Below are 22,918 nucleotides of genomic sequence, written 5' to 3'. Positions count from 1 at the left end.
GCTGAAGTGAAAAAGTAGAGAAAAATATTAATAATAAAATCAATCTGTGGTGGTCTAGTTGATATTCATGCTGCCCAACATAAATAAATCAATGTTTGGCAAACACTGTGACTGTAGCTTAATCAACAGTTTGAGTTTTTCCCACTTTTCTCTGCGGTTTACATCTGATGCTGCTGAAATAATCAGATCCAAAGTCAGATGTGTCCAATAATTTGGTATAAAGCATGCTAACACGCTAAATAAAGATGGAAAACCTGGTGGACGTTACCGGTTTAACATAAAGGTTGTGTGCATGTTGGCATGCCAACAACAATGTTTAGATAGCAATATTAGCTTTATTATGAAGAGCTCATGTCTTTACTTTAGTTTGTCTGTTTGTCAGCAGGATTACAGCAGAAAGACGGGACGGATTTTCATGAAATTTGTTGGAAGGACGCAGAATGGACCGTTATTGTCACAGTGAGACGCGGCATGGCCTTGGTTCTTTACTTTCAGCTGATTTACAGACACTTTGTCTGCTTGTTCACAGTTGAAGACGTGTTTGAATCTCTTATTATTATTCAGACGTACTCTGATGGGACCAAACTGTCTCAGTCTGAGGACGAAGACGATCTGAAACTGTCTCGGCTTGAGGAAGGAGACGATCTGTGGGAAACTGTCTCAGAGACAGACTGGGGGTCCTCAGGTGAAGAATACTGAGCTGAGCTCCTCTATGATTCTAACATCTCTACATTAATAACAATGATATATTAAAAACACATGTGTGTACAGTATATGTGATCTAGTCCTACGTTCAGAAATATACAGATACTCTCTCTGCACACGATGTAGGATATAATGTGCCGTACAGTCATATGGATACATTCTTATCAACACTGAACTCTGCAGCTTTCCGACACCGTGAGCTGATGTTTGACATGGTAATTAGACGGCGTCGGGTTTCATCGGAGGACATGGAGGCCCTCCCTGAAATAGACGGATAAATTTAGCTCCCTGTCGACAGCGCGGTAAATAAAACTCTCCGGGGGGCGAGCTGTCGTAACCTTCACAGGTTATTTCAATCTGTGACCCAGTGGAAGCGTCCTGCTGCTCAGGAGCTGCTCACACTGTGTGGATGGAGCTGATAGAGGTGGGACCAAGTCAGAGCAAGTCACAAGTCTTTGTACTCAAGTCCCAAGTCAAGACTGACAAGTCCCAAGCCCTAGTTAAGTCATGATTAACCCCTGGTCTAATGTGAAGCCGTTTCAGCGCAACGTGACTTTCGTTTCTTCTTGGTTCTCAGCTGTTGATGCTGTCAGATTGGTTTAAACTAAGTGGGCCTATTCGTTAACATGATGGAGAAGCTCCTTTCATAGTGCTGATTCATGCCGGGACATTTACGGCTCTGTAACGTCTCGTCTCCGCTATGAACGCGCCAGAAGCAGGATGCTAGGATCAAATGATCCACCAATGTTCCTCCAGAGGTCCCAGAGGAGGAACACTGGTGGGACTGTTGGAAGCAGGACCACTATGAAGGGCCATAACCTCTAACACACACCTCCCACCTTCCAACAGTCATCCAATCACTGTTCAGCTGCACAGCGTCCGCCGCTTATTGTAAACAAACCGGCATTGCTCACTGTACACAGAGTGTCCGGTGCTTGTTGTAAACAAACTGTGGGCGCTAAGTGAACACATGCTGCTGCAGCACATACACACTGTACTGCTACAGAGCTAACTGTTAGCCTGTGAGCACATACACACTGTACTGCTACAGAGCTAACTGTTAGCCTGTTAGCACATACACACTGTACTGCTACAGAGCTAACTGTTAGCCTGTTAGCACATACACACTGTACTGCTACAGAGCTAACTGTTAGCCTGTTAGCACATACACACTGTACTGCTACAGAGCTAACTGTTAGCCTGTTAGCACTGCTGCTGCTCTGTCGCACGTCACTATCGTCTCCTCCCGCCATCGTCTCCTCTCTCCAATTCTTGCATGATCTCAGGATAACGGGAGAATTGAACGCCGTGCAGAACCGCTGCAGTCTGAGCATGGCTTTAGATTACTAAGCAACACGTAACCGTCCAGATAAAAACCACGGATCAGAGGGATCGATCAGCTTGGAGACATCCCTAACACTCCGCACTTGATTATTTATTATTAGGCTTCTTTTTTAGTATTTTGCTGGAAAATCAATGACAGTCCAGAGAAATGAAACGTAGATCTGGGGATGTGTTGAGGAAATTAACAGAATTTATGTTTGTTTTATGTTAACACTTCATAACATTCATTTAAATCTTTGGGTTTGGGGAGAAGTGTCAAGTAAAGTCAGGAGTCATCGATGTGAAAGTCCAAGTCGAGTTGCAAGTCTTGTTTGATTTCGTCATTAAAGTTTGAGTGGAGTCCACACCTCGGTCAGAGTGAAACCTCTCCTCTGAATCTGACTTAATCTAACGGGTGATAACTGCACACAGAGCCGAACGGGAACCTCCTGCTCCTGCAGTCGGATCATCTCCTGTCTGGAAAATGTGCTTTACAGGATCTGTTTTTGTGGGCCAGTGATGCTAAAACACGCGGCGTGTTTCAAACCTTTTCCAGGCCGCCGTGACGCCTCGCTGCCCACAAACACCAGCCGTCAATAATGGATGAGGCTCCTCCTCTTCCTAACCGCTGCAGCACGCTGTCAGTCTGTGGAGATGCCACGCAGCCACACAGCGAGGCTTACAAGCCGCCGCCGTTTCATTATTCATCCAGGTGTTTTAACCACCAGAGAGTAAACAGAGAGGAGGATCTCTCTGTTTACTCTCCGGCCTTGTAAACAACCACGATAACTCTCACCCCTTCTCCTTCTGTCTGTCTGTAGTGTGTTCTCCGTCCCGTCCACCTCCACATCCTGCAGCTGAGGCGTGTTAGCAGGCAGTGAAGTACGGGCTTATGGCTGAGAAACTGTATCCATGAGCAGGGCGGAGGTCTGGGGACTAGAGGGTGGCGGGCTGCAGGAGCAGGTCGCTACTTCATCTCGAGTCTTTACGTTTCGTCGCTGCAGGTTCCTCCGGGAGCGAAAAGTCTTCAGCTGCCTGTACAGAGGGGTGTGTGGGCATGTGTGTGTGAGTGTGTACTGTATATATGTGTGTGTGTGAGTGTACTGTATGTGTGTGCTTGTGTGTCCTAGTCACGGCTCCGGTTGCGTTTCTTGAAGAAGAAGAAGGGCGTCTTCTGCGGCGGGCCCAGCAGCATGGGGACCTGCTTCATGTGAGTGACCCTGATCTGCAGAGAGAGAGAGAGAGATGGTGAAGAGGTTCTTTATGTTTCTGATAAATCCTGCAGGTTGACAGTCATCTCTTGCTGCTCCTCACAACAGACTGTTATGAAATCACTCGCTGCAACCTTGTAACTAACCTACATAACGCAGCACAAAGCTGCTATCTGCCGCCTCCGCGCAGACAGAATGAAAAGTGATTGAAATGCCGTGAGGATGAATAGATGATAAATGATTTCCCTCTTTTATTTCTCTTTGTTGGACTGTGGCCTGATGGCGTTGGAGGTGGAGGCCGGGGGCGGCGGAGCAGGAAGGAAATTAGCCAAGACGAGACAAAAAGCTGAGTAACAATCATCTCGGTCCTGGTGAAGCTTCATCAGCTGTCAAGGCTGCAGAAACAGAGTGAGACATCCAACTGTTCGCCTGGTTATTGGGCCGCTACGTAACAAACACTGATTGTCAGATTAGTGTCTGAGCGCTCTCCTCAGGTGGAGTTAAGGAAGCGAGGCCGGAGCATTGCTGCACTGATGCGTTACAGAAAATGAGTCGCTCACCTGGTGATAAAAACGTGCTTCTCTATATCAGTAGTTCTCAACCTTTTTGAGTCGCAACCCCCAATTTAAAATGCATGTTGTCCGCGACCCTCGCTCACTGAACAGAATCTCACACGCACAGTTCAGATCACCCAAAAAGGAAACAAAATGACCAAAAAAAGGAAACAAAATGACCAAAAAAGACACAAATGACTAAAAAAAGACAAAAAATGACCAAAGAAAGGAAACAAAATGACCAAAAAAGACACAAATGACTAAAAAAAGACAAAAAATGACCAAAGAAAGGAAACAAAATGACCAAAGACGACACAAATTGACCACAAAATGATCAAAAAAAGTCACAAAATGACCAAAAAACACTGATTTCTCTCATCAGAGTTACTTTCATATTGTAAGTAGACATGTTTGTGTATATGTATGAATCTGTTATACCTCCACAGGTGGAGATCTTATTTGAAATGACCATGAAAACACTGGAACGTGCAGCATTGCAGATGTCAGTGTTTTTGTGGAACTGTGCAGGTGTGCATGCATGCACGCACATACTTAAATCGCCTTCAAAATAAAAGCAGTGCAGTTGTATTGATTTCTAACCAAGCCAACAAGGTGCCGTATGCCCAGGTCTCCTCCAGAGGACTTTCATTCTATTTCTATGGGCCGTCCAGCAGACGACAGAAGAAACAGTTGTCTCATACGTGGCTCTTGGGCCTGTGAGAATGTTAATACTAAATACAAGTTTCCAGAGGTTGTGATTAGACTCTCACCGTGCAGGGAGGCTGCATCCACGGCTCGCCATCAATCTGCATCGGCAGCCGCCGAGACGTCCTGCAGAGACAGAGAGGGTACGAGCATTAGGGGGACGTGGGGGGGTTGTGAAGGTCAGATCACACACACCTCAGAGGCACGAGAGGCCTGTTCACACAGCGCCACAGGACAGGGTCACACACTGCACCCTTTGTTCCCAGGAGACCCGTTCCCAGACAGCCCCCACTCCCTAAACTCACAGACCCACTGTATATGTACACACACACTCACACACACACACACTCGGAGTTGGTTTAAGGCTTTCATACATGCCTCTGTGACTACAGAAACACAGTATGGGAGAATGACTGTGATGAATGCTCTTTTAATTCTGGTGGAGGGAAATATTCAGGGCCGTCTGCAGAACAAGTGAGAGAACAACTTGTAAATGTCACTGCTGTGCTACAGTAACATCTGACACACAAAACCTCTTTCTTTGAATTAAAAAAATGTGTCAGATGCAGAAAGAAACACTATTAAATAACGCTCGCTGTATCTGAAGTCAGATTTTAATATTTGTTAGCAACTAAAAGTTCTACATGCAGTAAATAAAAAAATCAAACAATCTTGGAAGCTTTGAGTTTGAAATAATTTGATTTCAACCCAAGAAAATTTGGTAAAAATTAGACTTTTTTTTATTCTTTACTGAAACAAAAAAAGGGAGCTTTCATTTAAATCCTGGAACCAAAATACAAACTGAGCAACAACAACAGACGCATCGAGTCTTCAGTTCCAGCTGCTCGCATGGTGAAGCATGCATCCATGAAATATATAATTTATAAGTTACAGGCATGTTGCTGTTTGGATGCTGCAGGGATTTTAACCTTGCAATGCACAAAAACACTCTGCAGGAATACATTTTTGATCATGCATGTGCAGAACGAAAGTACAGCTTCCAGTTGGCTGACCAGCAGGAGGATAAAGGGCTGGAGAGTGTGTGTGTGCTCTGCAAAAAAAGCCAACTTGTATTTTTTGGCCTAAAACAGTGATTTAAGTTGGTAAAACTTGGAAATATAAATTATTGACATTTAGGGCAATAATGTAAGTTAGCACAACAAAGGAAGCCAGTTGTCTGCTCAAAAACAAGTTGGTGAGTTGTTGTTACTTATATCTTTAAGTTGGGGTTCAAAACAAGGGACAATAGTTCTGATAACTCTTATTTCTTTGTTGTGAAATGCGGGAAATCTGTGAAATTCGGTCATTAGCGAAAGCTAGCGGCTAACTGATGCTAGCGGCTATCTGATGCTAGCGGCTATCTGATGCTAGCGGCTAACTGATGCTAGCGGCGCTGCTTGTTACAGCTACAAGAGTAGCCTTTAGCGTATCAATGCTAACTCAAAATTGTGGTCACAACATTAGCTGACATTTCATAGCTGCGTTACAATCGTGCCAATTCAGCACATTGCAGAAGTTAGCAGAAGTAAAGATTAAAAGTTATTACAATGTAAAATTATAAATTCAAAAATCTGAATTCAGAGTTGAGCAAACTCAAAAACAAAACTTAAAATATTTGGTTTAATTGTCCAACTTAAATTTTTATCGAAGTTTGTTGCCTTGAAACTTTGAGTTCACCCAACTTTTCTTTTTTTGCAGTGTGTGTGTGTGTGTGTGACATGAGGCAGATGAAGGATGGAGATGAGGAGCTGGCGAGGAGGGATGAAGGTTCTGACCTGATGGTGACGTTGGCGCACTGAGCCAGTCTGCGTCCGGCGCTCTTCAGTCCCGTGTAGATCTGTCCCATCTCGATGGCCCCCTCCAGGCCGACCACCTCCAGCAGCTGGTCACTGAAGTCTGGACGGAGACGCATCACAGAGAGAGAGAGAGAGAGAGAGAGAGCAGGTTAGAAGCTGGTTTCTTATAGGAGCAGTTCAGAGGAGCATTATCCAACTGATACACCAGTTTTATAGCCGTTTCACACCAAGCGCCGATTTTCATCTGAAACATTTTGCACGGAAATTATATATAAGATTTACTGGATTGTTATGAATGTTCATGAACCGCTGCAGAATGTTCTTCAACCACCTTCTGTTCTGTTAAAGCAACGGAGCTTAAGGCCGCTCTGAGGAGGAAAAATAACAAAATGAGAGAGTGACCGAGCAAGAGGCTGCCAGATAATCCTGACTGAGTTTTAGTTGTTAGGATGCAAAGAGACGCTGAGCTGGACTTCTTGCCATTGGACATTTCTTAATTTTACACACACTCTAGAGCAGCTATTCTCAACCTTGGGGTCGGGACCCCAATTGGGGTCGCGAAATGATTTCTGGGGGTCGCCAAGTCAGCTCTGTCTCCACTGTGTTAAAGTGTCTTTTTTTGGTCATTTTGTGGGCGTTTTTTGTTTGTCATTTTGTGTCTTTATTGGTCATTTTGTGTATTTTTTTGGTCATTTTGTGTCTTTTTGTGGTCATTGTGTGTCTTTTTTGATCATTTTGTGTCTTTTTTTGATCATTTTGTGGTCAATTTGTGTCTTTTTTGGTCATTTTGTTTCCTTTTTTGGTAATTTTCGGCCTTTTCTGGTCATTTTGTGTCTTTTTGGTCATTTTGTTTCCTTTTTCTGGCCATTTTGTTTCTTTTTTGGGTGATCTGAACTGTGCATGTGAGATTCTGTTCAGTGAGCGGGGGTCGCGGACAACATGCATGTTAAATTGGGGGTCGCGACTCAAAAAGGTTGAGAACTACTTTCATTCTATTTCTATGGGCTTTCCAGCAGAAGACAGAAGAAATGTGCCAGAACCCTTATGAGCAGTTAAGAGAAGCATTATCCAACTGATTTACCAGCTTTATGGCAGTTTCACACCAAGCGCGGATTTTCAACTGAAACATTTGCACGGAAATCTATAAAAACAGATTTACTGGATTCTTATGAATGCACTGCTGCAGAACACTCTTCAACTGCCTTCAGTTCTGTTAAAGCAGAGAGAAGAGGACAGGAGAGGCTGCAAACATGACAATACTGAGAATATGTACAATATGTGGATAAAACTGTTTTTTGGTCTTTTTTAGTAATATTTTGTCTTTTTTTTTGCAATTTTACGTATTTTTTTGTCATTTTGTGTCTTTTTTTATACAACATTCGTGACACTTGTGGTCACTTGTAAAAGTGTTTATATATAAATTCCATTTTATTCAAATTTTTTGAAATAATTCATCAAAGAAATCTCTAATTTCTGTCATTGTAACTGTGTTATTCTGCACAAAGACATGTCTGAGTTGAGTCTTTTTGGAAAAGTGCGAAGCCAAACAGTCGATATTTACACACATGATCTTAAAGGTCAGCGATGATGTCATGTGGCATTTCACTCTCATAGAAAACACACCGACATGATCGGGAAGATTATGTGTCCGTTCGGCTCCCGGCGACTTCACAGGTTTTTAGAAAAATGCTTTGTGAACTGAATTATTAGAGAGAAATCTGAGAAATGTTTCATGTCCACAGCCTGTGTGATAATTTGTGAGGTGTGACAGCAGACAGAGAGTCATCTCCACTAATGAACTGACTGAGACAGGCGTCTGCAGGAGCTGACCACAGGCTTTTATTCTGATAGTTTGTTTGGCGGTCTGATCTATTGCTGCTCACATACACACCAAGAACTGAGTGAACCCCCCTCAGGGCGGGTCATGAGAGTTCATTAACTGGATTCAGCTGAAAACCTAAAAATATTCCAGCTAGTTCTCCTGCAGAGAGCGCTGGGTTTCCCCTGATTGCCTCCGTGAATCACCGGCGATTTAAAATGTCAAATCTGAAAGTTCCCATCCATTAAATCTGCAGCTCTCTCTAAAAAACGTATGATTACACGTCTTTAATGTAAAATGTCAGAGAGAGAAGGGTTGCTGCTTCAGAGCAGGAAGAGAAAAGAATAATTGATGAAAAGGCTCCAGGAGGAACCGGTCTGACCGCCCCCCGAGGCTCTGAGCGGCGGCGAGCTGCGACTGGCGGCGCGGCCTGTTGTGACTGGAGCGGCGAGCTGCAGGTCGGCCTGGCTGCTACAGCGTAAACAACGCTAATTATTTCACAACAGCGTCAGTGCTGGATGTGTTTCAAACCACAAACAAGGAACTGTTGCATGTTTTTGGTCTTTGCTCCGAAGAGGAAATGTGTCTGATGCAACAGAGACGGGACACGTCTGAGTCAGCACTTTTCACCCCGCAGGGACGAGAAAAACACAAAACAAGACATGTAAACATTGTGACATAAACTCAGAGAGCGTTTGAATTTGATGCCTTCATTTACCCTCTCAACCACAACAAGCAGTTTCAGTGAGTTTTTTTTAATCTCTTTTTACATTTTCCTCTCTGTGTCCTTGTGTTTCACTGCAGCATATAAAATCTCTATAAATCTTTAAGTCCTGCAGCTCTGTGGAATCAGCACAATCAGAACAACTCCAACATGTTTTTGTGCAGAATAACACAGTTAGAATGATAGAAATCAGAAAAAACTTTGAATTTCACTTAAAAATGAGAATAAAACAGAATCTATATATAATAACTTCCCAAATGTTATAAAAACAACACAAAATGACCAAAAAAATGACGTAATATTACCAAAAAACACACAAAATGACTAAAAACGGACAGGAAATGACCCAAAAAACAATGTAAAATGACTAAAAAAAGACACTAAATTATTAAAAAAGGACACAAATCAGCAAAAAAACTACATAAAATTACCAAAATTACCAAACTAGTTCTCACATATTGTACATATTTTCAGCATTGTCATGTTTCCAGCCTCTCCTGTCCTCTCCTCTCTGCTCTGTGTAAACAGCTCCTCCTGTCCTCTCCTCTCTGCTCTGTGTAAGCGGCCTCTCCTGTCCTCTCCTCTCTGCTTTGTTCTGACACAATTATCAACATTTTAACACAAGTTTTGGTCACTTTTTGTAACGGTTAAGGTTTGTTATCGACGATCTGATGTCCAAGAACCATTGGAAAGTTCAAATTTCTACAATACTGCCTGTTTTTAAAGTTTCTTTCTATGATAAACGGTGAATTTTTGGCGATTTTTAAAAAATCCCTAGATTATTTTAACATGATCTGCTTAATATTCCCTTCACTTATTCTCTCTTTCGTCAGAATTAATCTTCATACAGCAGCTGGGAAACGTTCTAACATGTAGTACACGAGCAGTTTAAAGCTGCATGTGTGGCATTTACAGAGAGGTAAAGTCATTTTAGCATCAAGACGGTCAAGGTTTCTACGGGAATAAGCTTCCTGCTGCTGCTGAGTCACTGTGAGCCATTCGTTAATATTTCACATGACAATTCAAAGGAAAATGTCAGAGCGGAGTAAAGGAACAAACACTTTAAAATCACTCTGCTGCAGTTTTTGTCAGTTTCTCTTTAGAACTAAACGTCAGGGGCGGAGAACAGAAATAAACTGCAACAACCTGTGATTTATTACACGAGGAGTCAACATTCATATTAAAGTAATAACTACTTGATGTTACCGTGGCGATGCACTAACAGAGGCACATTTTATTTATATTTTATTTATAATTTACTTTAAAAGCAAAGAGCAGCAAATTGTTGTTTCACCGGATGTGTCTGAAAATAATTCACAGCACGAATAAGTTCTGCACGCCCAATAATTTATTCTAGAAAATACAGCAATCAGCCTGTAAAATGCTCCTGTTTAAACTTTTACCCTATAATAATGGCAATTTACTGTATGATTTTATAAGGATTTCTTGTTTTTTTCCCTACATTAAGTGTAAATGCAATAAAAAGGTACATTATTTTTACTATTAATATTGTAAATAATCTGTAAATTAATATAATGGGGTATTATAGATTTAAAATATAAATATTATAAATAATAATATATATAATATATATATATATATATATAATATATAAATATTTAAAATATTTAAAATTATTACTATTTATGTATTTTTTACAGTATTATTCAATTGCTTCATGTTCTTGGATGTTAAATTACAGTAAGTTTTTTTGTTGCTTAAAACCTTAAATTTAATGTAAAAACCAGTAAAAAGTAAAAAAAAAACAAACATTAAAAGTAGCCAAACACTTACATTATATATATATATTATTTATTTAGATTTATTTTCTAAATACAGATATTTACTGTACTTCCTTAGCTGTACTGTACAAACTTATCTGTAAAGTAACTTACGGTTATTTACTGTTATTTCGTGGGAACTTGTCACTGTTTTTGTCAGTTCTTTATTTATTTCTTTTTTTTACGGTGCAGTAAAACCTCCAAATTCTCAGAAAAAAACCACTGATCTGCTCTGAATATGAGCTACAATCCTGATCACATGTTCATTTTACTGCATCACACACACACACACACACACACACACGCACACACACACACACACAGTCCCTCTGTGTCTGCGCAGCTTTCCAGGAAATAATGATAATAGGATTGAGCGTCCATTAAGAAATATGTTGGACGGTTGGAGACGGAGGGATTAAGAGGACGAGTGACACAATGGCGTCACATGACAGATGGGAATTAAAAGAAGGATGTGAAGAATGACGGTGTGTGTGTGTGTGTGTGTGTGATGCGGGGAGACAGAAGAGGTAAAAATACTCCTCTGAGTGTTGACACGTCCTATTTTAGGGTTTTAGAAACCACACTATTCATATATATCCTGTGCTACTATTAAACATATAAACCCCCCTCCTGCACACACCCACCTATACACCTCTACTTCCTCCTAACTCCATATTTGGGCACGGTGTCCTGCCAGTGTCCCGGCGTGAGCGCCTGATGGCAGAGGAACCCACTGCGCCGGTTCTCACCTCGCCTCATCAGATCTGTGCGCTTTTTGACTGTGAGCACCCGGCGCTGCCGCTCGCTGAGGTAGAGCTAAGAATAGACGAGAACAGCCTCTTACATAACCCCGCCCCGGTGCATTCTGGGATGGGATGGCATCGCTCTGCCAAGCAGCGGGCAGCGAGAGCCGTCACTGCTGTGTTCCTCTGCTGTACAGGCATTTTAGATCCATTCAGGCAGGGTCTTTAAAAATAACGCTTTAGAAAGTGACACGCAGGAATAAATCTCAATACATTATCACACAGTGGCTTCATGACTCATAGTTCAATATTTAGAAATGTTCAGTCAAATATTTAGAACATGATTGATATGGATTCAAAACCTAAAATATAAAAAAATTAGATGAATTAAACTAAAACGAGAGAGATGGAGACAAAATTAGTAATTATGTGATAATCAGGGACGCGCCTGCTGCTCGTTAAGAAGAGCAGGAAGGAGTCTCCAAGAGTCTACAATAACGACAGAAAAAGCAGGCAATAAAACTACATACAAGTACTAATAAAACTACATAATAATACTGATAATAACAAAGAGAAAGGTGGGGTCATTTAAGTCAGGAGTTCTCAAACTTTTTGAGTCGCAACCCCCAATTTAACATGCATGTTGTCCGCGACCCTGACCAAAAAAAGGAAACAAAATGACCAAAAAGACACAGAATGACCAAAAAAGACACAAAATTACAAAAAAAGACACAAAATGACCAAAGAAAGGAAACAAAATTACCAAAAAAAGACACAAATTGACCACAAAATGTTAAAAAAGACACAAAATGATAAAAAGACACAAAATTACCAAAAAAATAAACAAAATGACAAAAAAAAGACACAAAATGACCAAAAAGACACAAAATTACCAAAAAAGACACAAAATGACTAAAAAAAGACACAAAATGACCAAAGAAAGGAAACAAAATGACCAAAAAAGACACAAATTGACCACAAAATGATAAAAAAAAGACACAAAATGACCAAAAAAGACACAAAATGACCAAAGAAAGGAAACAAAATGACCAAAAAAGACACAAATTGACCACAAAATGATAAAAAAAGACACAAAATGACCAAAAAAGACACAAAATGACTAAAAAAATGACCAAAAAAGACACAAATTGACCACAAAATGATCAAAAAAAGACAGTTCCCACGTTCATTGCAACACAGGAACACGTTACTCAACATGAACAGAAAGCTGACAGGAACAGACAGACGTCCTCAAGGCCAGGGCCGCCTTCATATCAGAATGAAAGTGAAAATGATTCATGCGGGCGCCTCAGGATGTGAGTTTACTACTTTTACTTCATTCTACTCTTGTCCGTGCTGCACCGTTCCATCAAGTTCCACGTAAATTGTGCAAGTCGTTTTTTTGTTAAATCTGCAGAGAGACGAACGAGTGAAACTAAAACATGACCTCCTCTGCAGGGGTCAGCAGCTTTATTTATCGAATAAATATACAGTCATGGAAAAAAAATATTAGACCACTCTTGTTTTCTTCAATTTTTTGTTCATTTTAACGCCTGGTACAACTAAAGGTACATTTGTTTTATAGTTTTCTTTTTTTTTAAAAATACTTTATTGCAAGGCTTCTTACTTTCACAAACATAATCAGTCATTTTGTTTTCTTTACAATATTGTGCCTTGCATTTTTTCATATACAGTATACAAGGCAAACTGGTATTCCCCAAATGAGGATCCCCAAGAAAAGGAATAAACAACAAACTAACGACACAAAAAATAAAAATAAAAATACTAAGATATACTAAAATAGACTAATGAGAAAATAAGGGGTGGTGCATGTATGCGTGTTCATGAATCTGTGTGTGTGCATGCATGTGTATTTTATAGTTTTCTTGATAATGATTTTGGTTATTATCAAGAAAACCATGGAAATGTCTAGATATCAGCTCTTAAATTAAACTCTTATGAGCTATTTTTGTTGTTATCATTATATTTGTCCAAACAAATGTACCTTTAGTTGTACCAGGCCATTAAAATGAACAAGAAACTGAGGAAAACAAGGGTGGCCTAATCATTTTTTCCATGAGACTTTGGCAGAGCAGCTTTTATGCTGGTTTTGGTCTATTTTTTAATGAGATCTGGTCATAAACAGTCTCTTCAGTTGGTGAAATCGAGTCTCCAGTGAGACATTTTTGTTGGCGTCGTCTTGTGAATTTTTGTCTTCACCCATCAAATCTTTTAGTTTTTTCCAATTTTGCACAAGTTGCATGTTTGAAATGCTACCAACACACTCACTCATAATCAAATATCTGCAGCCTTTAGGTCCTTTAGGTTTTAAATTTAGTGTGGAGTTATTTATAAGGATCCTTCAGTTATAAAGAGGAATTATAAACGCTCCCAGAGGAATAAATGCAGCTCTCATTGTGCATCAGCTCGAGGTGTCGGGCTATAATTATAAACAGACATATTTGTGTATCCTTCCTCTGCCCACACAGCCTCCTCCCCCGACCCGCCTGTTATTGTCTCAGGGTGGCCGGAGTCATGGCAGATGGTCAAGAGGAACTGCAGCTCACCTCGCCAGCACCGACGGAGGTAAAGGTACGGGGGAGAGCACTTGGCCTTCTGACAGAGAACACTATGTTACTATGAAGCACACACACACACACACACACAAACACACACACACACACACACACACACACACAGCCTTACATGGTCTGTGAGCACCCAGATGGTGAAATTTCAGTTTTTTCCAGAAATGAAATCATGATGAGAATTTTCCAGATGGGAGAAAAACAATCGTGGAGAAGAACAGATTAGAGAACATGTCGTCTTCTGTTCTGTTCTGTTCCCATCCCATCTGAGAATGTTTAGAGCAGTAGTTCTCAACCTTTTTGAGTCGCGACCCCCAATTTAACATGCATGTTGTCCGTGACCCCCGCTCACTGAACACAATCTCACACGCACAGTTCAGATCACCCAAAAAAGAAACAAAATGACTAAAAAAAAGACACAAAATGACTTCAAGATACAAAATGACTGAAAAAAAGACACAAAATCACCAAAAAAAGACACAAAATCACCTAAAAAGACACAGAATGACTTAAAAAAAGACAAAATGACAAAAAAAAAAGACAAAAAAAAAAAAAAAGACCAAAAATGTGTTCAAAATGATTTGGCGACCCCCAGAAATCATCTCGCGACCCCAATTGGGGTCCCGACCCCAAGGTTGAGAATAGCTGGTTTAGAGGATAACACGTTTGATTATAAATTTCTAGATTTTGTTTATATTGTTTCCTCATTTTATTGGCGATGCGTGATGCGTATTCTCATGAATAATTTGATTTAATGTCGGCTGTTCTGAACACGTTGCTGAGGTTGTTAGAAGGAACTACTTGGTGAGTTTAGGCACCAAGCTCACTGCAAAAAAAGAAAAGTTGGGTGAACTCAAAATTTCAAGGCAATATTTTCGATAAAATTTTAAGTTGGACAGTTAAACTAAATATTTTAAGTTTTGTTTTTGAGTTTGCTCAACTCTGAATTCAGATTTTTGTCAACTCAACTGTAAGTTGTACTAACTTATAATTTTAAATTGTAATAACTTTTAATCCTTACTTCTGCTAACTTCTGCAATGTGCTGAATTGGCACGATTGTAACGTCGCTATGAAATGTCAGCTAATGTTGCGACCACAATGTTGAGTTAGCATTGATACGCTAATGGCTACTCTTGTAGCTATAACAAGCAGCGCCGCTAGCATCAGTAAGCCGCTAGCATCAGTTAGCCGCTAGCATCAGTTAGCCGCTAGCGTCAGTTAGCCGCTAGCATCAGTTAGCCGCTAGCTTTCGCTAATGACCGAATTTCACTGCTTTCCCGCATTTCACAACCAAGAAATAAGAGTTATCAGAACTATTGTCCCTTGTTTTGAACCCCAACTTAAAGATATAAGTAACAACAACTCACCAACTTGTTTTTGAGCAGACAACTGGCTTCCTTTGTTGTGCTAACTTACATTATTGCACTAAATGTCAGTAATTTATATTTCCAAGTTTTACTAACTTAAATCACTGTTTTAGGCCAAAAAATACAAGTTGGCTTTTTTGCTGGTTAAAGTTGGGGAAAATAACTTGATTTGGGTTAAAAAAAAACGGCTGCATGTAGATGTGATGTGGAACATGAAGCTGACATTAACACCAGAGTGAAAGTCCTGGTTTGTTTCAGCCTCACTGGGAGGCCCGCTCCAGACTTTTTGAGATCCATTTTGCAGGAATAAGTACAAACAGTTTATGAAAGCATGGTGAAAATATCTATTTTGACTATTTTACTTGAGTCCAGCTGATCTGTTCTTTATGTAAATGGGAACCTGACCTGAGATTGAATTTCTAAGAAGCTTCAGACTGAGTGTGAAGAGATTTTAAGAGAGAGAAATGATCGGAAACAGAGGACCGAGAGTCTGAACTCAGACTTTAACCTTCTAACATCCAGCCTGTTGTTGGCATTCCCCAATGGAAAAGCCTCTAACACAGGGGTCTCAAACTCAAATTACCTGGGGGCCGCTGGAGGCAGTATCAAAATGACCAAAAAAAGACACCAAATTACAGAAAAAGACAAAATGACTGAAAAAACACTACATTACGTTAAAAAGACACAAAATGACCAAAAAAATACACAAAATGACCCAAAAAAATACACAAAGTGACCAAAAAGACACAAAATGACAGAAAAAAACTAAATTACTTAAAAACACAAAACACAAAATTATTAAAAAAAGACAAAATTATTTAAAAAAGACAAAATTATTTAAAAAAAGACAAAATTACCCCATAAAAGTAATAAAAGGGACCTTCCACACACAACACAGTAAAGTGTCATTCATATAAAACTCACATTAAACTTTCATATCAAGGTGGGGGCCACAAAATATCGTGACGAGGGCCGCAATTGGCCCGCGGGCCGCGAGTTTGAGTCCCATGCTCTAACAGAAGAACTGTGAGGTCAAAATGCATTTTTAGCACATGGCTAAAAAACTACATGAGGTCAAAGATGATGTTTTTGGTCCTGAAATTTTTTGGGGAAATGAAATCATCATGAGAATTTTCCAGATGGGAGAAAAACAATCGTGGCGAAGGACAGATTAGAGAACATGTCATCTTCTGTTCCGTTCCCATCCTGCCTGAGAGTCCGCTGGCCTCTTTAAGGATCTTCTGTCGTTCATTAACTGGCAGTAAATGTTTCACGGAAGGTCACCCACTCTTCCACCATCCACTCAGCAGCTCCGTACACACACTATTTTCAGGCGCTCTCTCCAGCGGGGGCGAATCAAAGTAATTATAGTCTGCTGTTTGTGTTGTGTGAGAAGAAAACAATATGCAGCCCGATATAGATAGCCTCCGTCAGGGCGTCTCACAGCCTGACTGCTGCTGGGGGCTCGGGGTGTGAAGGGAAGGAAACACATGAGTCATGGAGAGCCGACGCAGCGGGAAGCTGGTCAGATCACCTGAAATAGCAGGTTTCTAAAACGCAGCAGATCAGCTGAAACTGTCAATCAGTTACTCATCAGTTAGCACCAGTCAATTACTGCAAAACCAGCTCAGTAGCCTGTGAACCAGTTGTGTAACAGGTAAATATATATATATTTTTTTTTTTTCTGGACTCGATATATTGTTGTTTATTTTATTTTTATTTATTTATTTATTTTTATTGGTGAAATGACGTAACAAACAAGGTGACATGAGAGACAAATACACTACACCAGCTATTCTCAACCTTGGGGTCGGGACCCCAGTTGGGGTCGCGAGATGATTTCTGGGGGTCGCCAAATCATTTTGGAAGTCAGATCTGTCTCCACTGTGTTAAAGTATTCATGTGTTTTAGTCTTTTTGGTCATTTTGGGGGTTTTTTTGGTCATTTTGTTTCCTTTTTTTGGTCATTTTGTGTCTTTTTTGGTCAATTTGTGTCTTTTTATAGTAATTTTGCCTCTTTTTATAGTAATTTTGTGTCTTTTTTTATCGTTTTGTGGTCAATTTGTGTCTTTTTTGTCATTTTGTGTCTTTTTTTGTCATTTTGTGTCTTTTTGGTCATTTTGTGTCTTTTTTTGATCACTTTGTGTCTTTTTTTGTGTCTTTTTTTGTCTTTTTGGTCATTGTATTTCCATTTTTTGGTCATTTGTGTCTTTTTAGGTCATTTTGTGTCTTTTTTTAGTAATTTTGTTTCTTTTTTGGGTGATCTGAACTGTGCGTGTGAGATTGTGTTCAATGAGCGAGGGTCACGGACAACATGCATGTTAAATTGGGGGTCGCGACTCAAAAAGGTTGAGAACTACTGCACTACACCATGTGGACCTCAAGTAGAGACAGCAGACATACAGCGCAAACAACAACAAAGAAAAACATAAATGATAAACGATTTGCACAGAGGCATCACAGGTGTGTTTGCGTGCGTGTGTGTGGATGAGGGGCAGATGCTATGACATATATATAAATATATATAACATGGCTCACATATATGTATAATACAATGAAAATAAATAGGCAAACAAAGCAAGACGCGCTAACAGGTAAATATAATATTTATATAAATGAACGAGTCAGGTCTCAGGACAGTTTGAAATCGATACAGTATTATGATATATTTTGCGTGTCAATATTATATCGATTTATGACCGCCAAGTATCCATATTTAGCATTAAGTATTTTGTTTTCTGTAGTGGGCTTTTTTTTTGGAGATCCTTGTAACTCCAAGATGTGAGGAATCTATAGGCACCATGTGCTTCAGGATATCGTGTCGGGAAGTTGTTGAAATAATGCTGCAAAGTTTTTTTTACCAATTTTTAAAAATGATTTTAATTTTAAAATATTTTTACATTAAATCTAAAGTTTTACTGTCTGTAGAAGACTGTCTAAGGATAAAACCGGATGGTGGCGAGTGTGGTTTTAACTCTTTATTCTCACTGTTACCTCGAGTTAACCACGTCATTGTCTGGAAGAAATTGACTTTTGTTACATCGTGATAATGAGATAATTAACTTATCATGAGAGAACAGAGGGTTGTTTCCTGGTATTACTGAGAATGTTTAGATCAAAGAAACAGATGTAGGTACACCCAGTCTGTCCCTGTCAGCAGATCTGATCTGATCTGATCTGATCTGATCTGATCTGGTTGAATGCATTCACGTCAGCTGATTTGACACAAAAACGAGTAAAAAGAGGAAACAACCTTTTGTTGTGTAGAGATAACGAAATGAAAGTGTTGGAATCGTAACCATTTAGTGCTTCTGTAGGTGAGAACAATAAAACCTTTTTGGAGAAATCAGATATTAAAATGATTTTGCAGTACTTTTAACACCTAAATTATCTGATATTATTGCGCCAAATCAAACAGCAGGATTTTTTTATTTATTGTGGAAGCCTACGACAACCTTTGAACCCTAAATTTACTCATAATGAGACATCACTGATCAGTCCAACAGAGCTGTTGGCTGCTGCTTCTAATGAGTTAAAACTGGAGGCAACAAAGGCAAAAATATCTTGTGGTGAATCCCTAACAGTGGACGATACTCTGTCGAAGGTGAAATCAGACGCTTGGGAGAAAAGGGAATTAACTAACTAGCATTAGATCACTTTTTATAGTGTGGAAAATAGATGCGGTTGTGTGGGCGGGATGGAGTGGGTCAAATTATTAAATAGATGTTGGGGTTGAGGTTATTTCCAACCCGTGGGTCCTGCATTTATTTAATCACTAGCGTCTGCCACTGACGTCGTAAACAAACCTGCATGCTAACTGTACACAGAGTGTCAGGTGCTTGTTGTAAAAAAATGGAGGTTGCCAAGAACACCTCCTGCAGCAGCCAACCTGGTCTCACAGGAATCCGTGGAATAGCCACGGAATCACTCAAATTTCCGTGAAACTGACACGGATTTCGCTACAATGCAAGTTAATGACAGTCATATCCCGTGGCTATTCCAACATACAAAGTGATTATGTACATTCACTGAGTGAATATTTAGAAAATAAAACATATATTTCTCGCTAGAAATGTGATCAAAATCCATTTTTATGCAGAAACTAAGTCAAAATATTGATTTTTTCACTAAAAATGAGAGAACTGTCCGCCATGTTTTTTGTTCTGACCGCCGGGACCTTGAAAGTCACGTGACTTGGAACAAACCAATAGCCACAGGATATGACTGTCATTAACTTGCATTGTAGCGAAATCCGTGTCAGTTTCACGGAAATTTGAGTGATTCCGTGGCTATTCCACGGATTTTGAGTTAAGCGAATCCGTGGCTATTTCACGGATTCCTATGAGACCAGGTTCGCAGCAGCACATACACACTGTACTGCTACAGAGCTAACTGTTAGCCTGTTAGCACATACACACTGTACTGCTACAGAGCTAACTGTTAGCCTGTTAGCACTGTGCTACTGTGCAGCACTGCTGCTGCTCTGTTTCACGTCACTATCATCTCCTCTGCACTATGAAAGAGCAGAATCACTTCACCTTCATGGGATCACTATGAACGCTCTAAAGTGAAAAGCCGACACAGATCTTTCCGGCAATATAACAGGACATTTGCAGGAACGCATTATGAAATGTGCTTCTATTACTGTTCCTGTTCAGTATTACACTAACAGGTTAGTTTCAGGGACCAGGAACTGTAAAGTAAATCATTATTTCCACACTGTAATTGCTGTTAAACTGTAAACTCATTACAGTGAGATGCTGCTGAGTTCTGCTGACCAGCTCTCTGCAGCTCCTCCTCTCAGCCCTGCTGTGTGTTTATGTGCATCCTCTGCAGGAAGTGGAGGAAATGTGATCCAGGAACAGGAGGAAGTGATCAGGGAGGAGGAGATGGAGCAGATACCATGGTGACAGCGAGCCCTCCGCCGCTGTCAGCAGCTCCTCTCACTGCGTCCGTCTTCCTCCAGCAGACAGGACGGACGTCTTCACTCACACAGTCACACAGAGGGACGTCTTCGAACCTGGTCTCACAGAAATCTGTGAAATAGCCACGGATTTCGCTTAACTCAAAATCCGTGGAATAGCCACAGAATCGCTCAAATTTCCGTGAAACTGACACGGATTTCGCTACAATGCAAGTTAATGACAGTCATATCCCGTGGCTATTCCATGGATATTTGTTCCTATTGGTTTGTTCCAAGTCACGTGACTTTCAAGGTCCCGGCGGTCAGAACAAAAAACATGGCGGACAGTTCTCTCATTTTTTGTGAAAAAATCAATATTTTGACTTAGTTTCTGCATAAAAATGGATTTTGATCACATTTCTAGCGAGAAATATATGTTTTATTTTCTAAATATTCACTCAGTGAATGTACATAATCACTTTGTATGTTGGAATAGCCACGGGATATGACTGTCATTAACTTGCATTGTAGCGAAATCCGTGTCAGTTTCATGGAAATTTGAGCGATTCCGTGGCTATTCCACGGATTTTGAGTTAAGCGAAATCCATGGCTATTTCACGGATTTCTGTGAGACCATGTTGCATCTTCCTTGTCAGGACAGTGAGGACACGAGGACGCAGGTTACAAGATTCAGTGTGTTTTTAAAAACGCTTCTTCAAAAGTCAAAGACGTGAAGAGTTCCCGAGGACCCCAGGAAGACGAGTTTGTCCATTTTGGTGACAGCTAATGGGGATCCCTTTAACAATAAACAATAAAACTGACATGCAAATCAGGAGTTTTTCTTCCCAGATACAACTCGAAATAATAAACATTTTGCTTTGAAATCAATCAATGGTTTCATATTGACCAGAAACTGAACGAGGCTGAAGTTATTTTTTTTTTGTTTTCTGTAGTTTCTGGACAGCGGTGGAAGTCTGTAAAATGTTTAGAGGATAACAAGTTTGAGGGCTTACATTATGAAAAAGTTTCTAGATTTAAAACATGCTAGTGTTATCTAACTTTACTTTAATGGTTTCTCATTTTATTGGGTTTCTCACGCTGCATGATGCTTATTCTCTTGAATAATTTGATTTAATGGCGGCTGTTCTGAACACGTTGCTGAGAAGGAACTACTTGGTGAGTAAAGGGAACCAAACTTTACTTGGTTAAAGTTGGGAGAAAAAACTTGGTTGGGGTTAAATAACTGCTGGATGCAGTAACGTCGGTGATGTGGAACATGAAGATACAATATTTAGTACAATGGTGTTCTTTACCTCTCACATATCAGGTTCAATGAGGATAATTCACTTGTTTTTCATTTGAGAAAATGCACGTTAAACTTTTTTTTATGTACATTGAAAAAAAGACCTACATATAGAATACAATGGTTTTACATGACATTGATTCTTTTAAAATTTATTTTCAATTTGTACATTTTTTTCTTTTTATGAAAACAATTCTTTCAACTATTTTTTTATTAATTTTTTAAACTCTGAAATGGGTTCATTTGACCGTTAATTTTCCATATAAAAAGAGGGTTAATATTCAGCCTGTTGTTGGCATTCCCAATGGGAATGTTGAAATAGAAATTTGGTAACACTTTATATTAAGGTCCTTGTAATAACCATTAATTAACAAGTAATAAGGCATTGTTCTCGCTTTAGATCCCTTTAGTTGCAAAAAGCATAGTTAACTGTTAACAAGTGCATAGTTAACTTATAATAGATGAGCAATAAAGTATATTTTAATATCAATAAGCAAACAAAAGATTAATAAAGGCGTGGCAAAGACATAATGGGTGGGTTATGGGTGTTTGTAATGCTATTATGAAGAATTATAAGATACTCATGAGGCTTTTATTAATGTTCTTATTATAAATCTCTTATAGCCTGCTATTAGCTGTATTATAATGCCATTATTAACACTTATATAGGCTTATAAACACACAGTAATGTTAATAAGCATCTTGTAAGGACTTATTACTTGTTAATTAATGGTTATTACAAGGACCTTAATATACAGCGTTACCAGAAATGTTATCAACAATAAATGAATAATGGTCTGGGGTAACAGCCTTTTCTCATTTCCAGCAGGTTTTGGCGTTTTAGGAGAATAAGCAGCTACTTTCTTTCTTCTAGTTAGAAACTGTCGTTGATGCAATGTATAAATTTCAGTGAGTGTATTACAGCTACATGTCACTATAGGCTGTCTCTGTGTGTCTGTCTCAGCGGTCCAGGCAAAAGCCAGAGCAGAGCCGCGGTGACTCAGAGGACTGAAGTTTCATCACTGAGGTCAGAGGAGCCCGCGGCGTCTCCCATTCACTCTGGGTAACCCGGCTCATTGCATTAACTGCAGCAAATGGATTTAAAAGCTTTAGTTTATTGTGCCAGAGAAAACAACTGCCATAAACAATTAGCTGTATGATAAACACACACACACACACACACACACACACACAAACACACACCCCTCTCTGAAACTAGAGTCCTTTTTCCAAACAGCGTTAGCAGGAGAAGCTAATCTGATGAAGGTTGAATCCTGCAGCACAGAGATTCCAACACACACACACACACACACGTTCTGACACACACAGCAACAACACATTCACACGGAAATATTTGATATTAACTGTCTCTAACAGGTGAAGCTACTGGCACCAG

At 39.8% G+C, this 22,918-nt stretch overlaps 1 protein-coding gene across 1 annotated transcript in view; it reads right to left on the bottom strand.

Annotated features, from left to right (window-relative positions):
* Window positions 1-770: 770 nt before the first annotated feature.
* Window positions 771-22,918, bottom strand: part of LOC131978859 (diacylglycerol kinase beta) — a 142,577-nt gene continuing 120,429 nt past the window's right edge. The window contains exons 25-27 of the mRNA XM_059342659.1: window positions 6,274-6,394; window positions 4,564-4,624; window positions 771-3,253 (exon numbers count right to left, since the gene is read on the bottom strand). Of these exons, the coding sequence (XP_059198642.1) occupies window positions 3,155-3,253; window positions 4,564-4,624; window positions 6,274-6,394 (281 nt within the window). The 3' untranslated portion in view covers window positions 771-3,154. The remainder of the gene's footprint in view (window positions 3,254-4,563; window positions 4,625-6,273; window positions 6,395-22,918) is intronic.

Source organism: Centropristis striata, chromosome 10 (genome assembly GCF_030273125.1).
Source record: "Centropristis striata isolate RG_2023a ecotype Rhode Island chromosome 10, C.striata_1.0, whole genome shotgun sequence".
In the NCBI taxonomy this organism is placed as follows: domain Eukaryota; kingdom Metazoa; phylum Chordata; class Actinopteri; order Perciformes; family Serranidae; genus Centropristis; species Centropristis striata.
The sequence above is the reverse complement of the archived record's forward strand: the minus strand, read 5'-3'. Positions and strand labels throughout refer to the sequence as shown.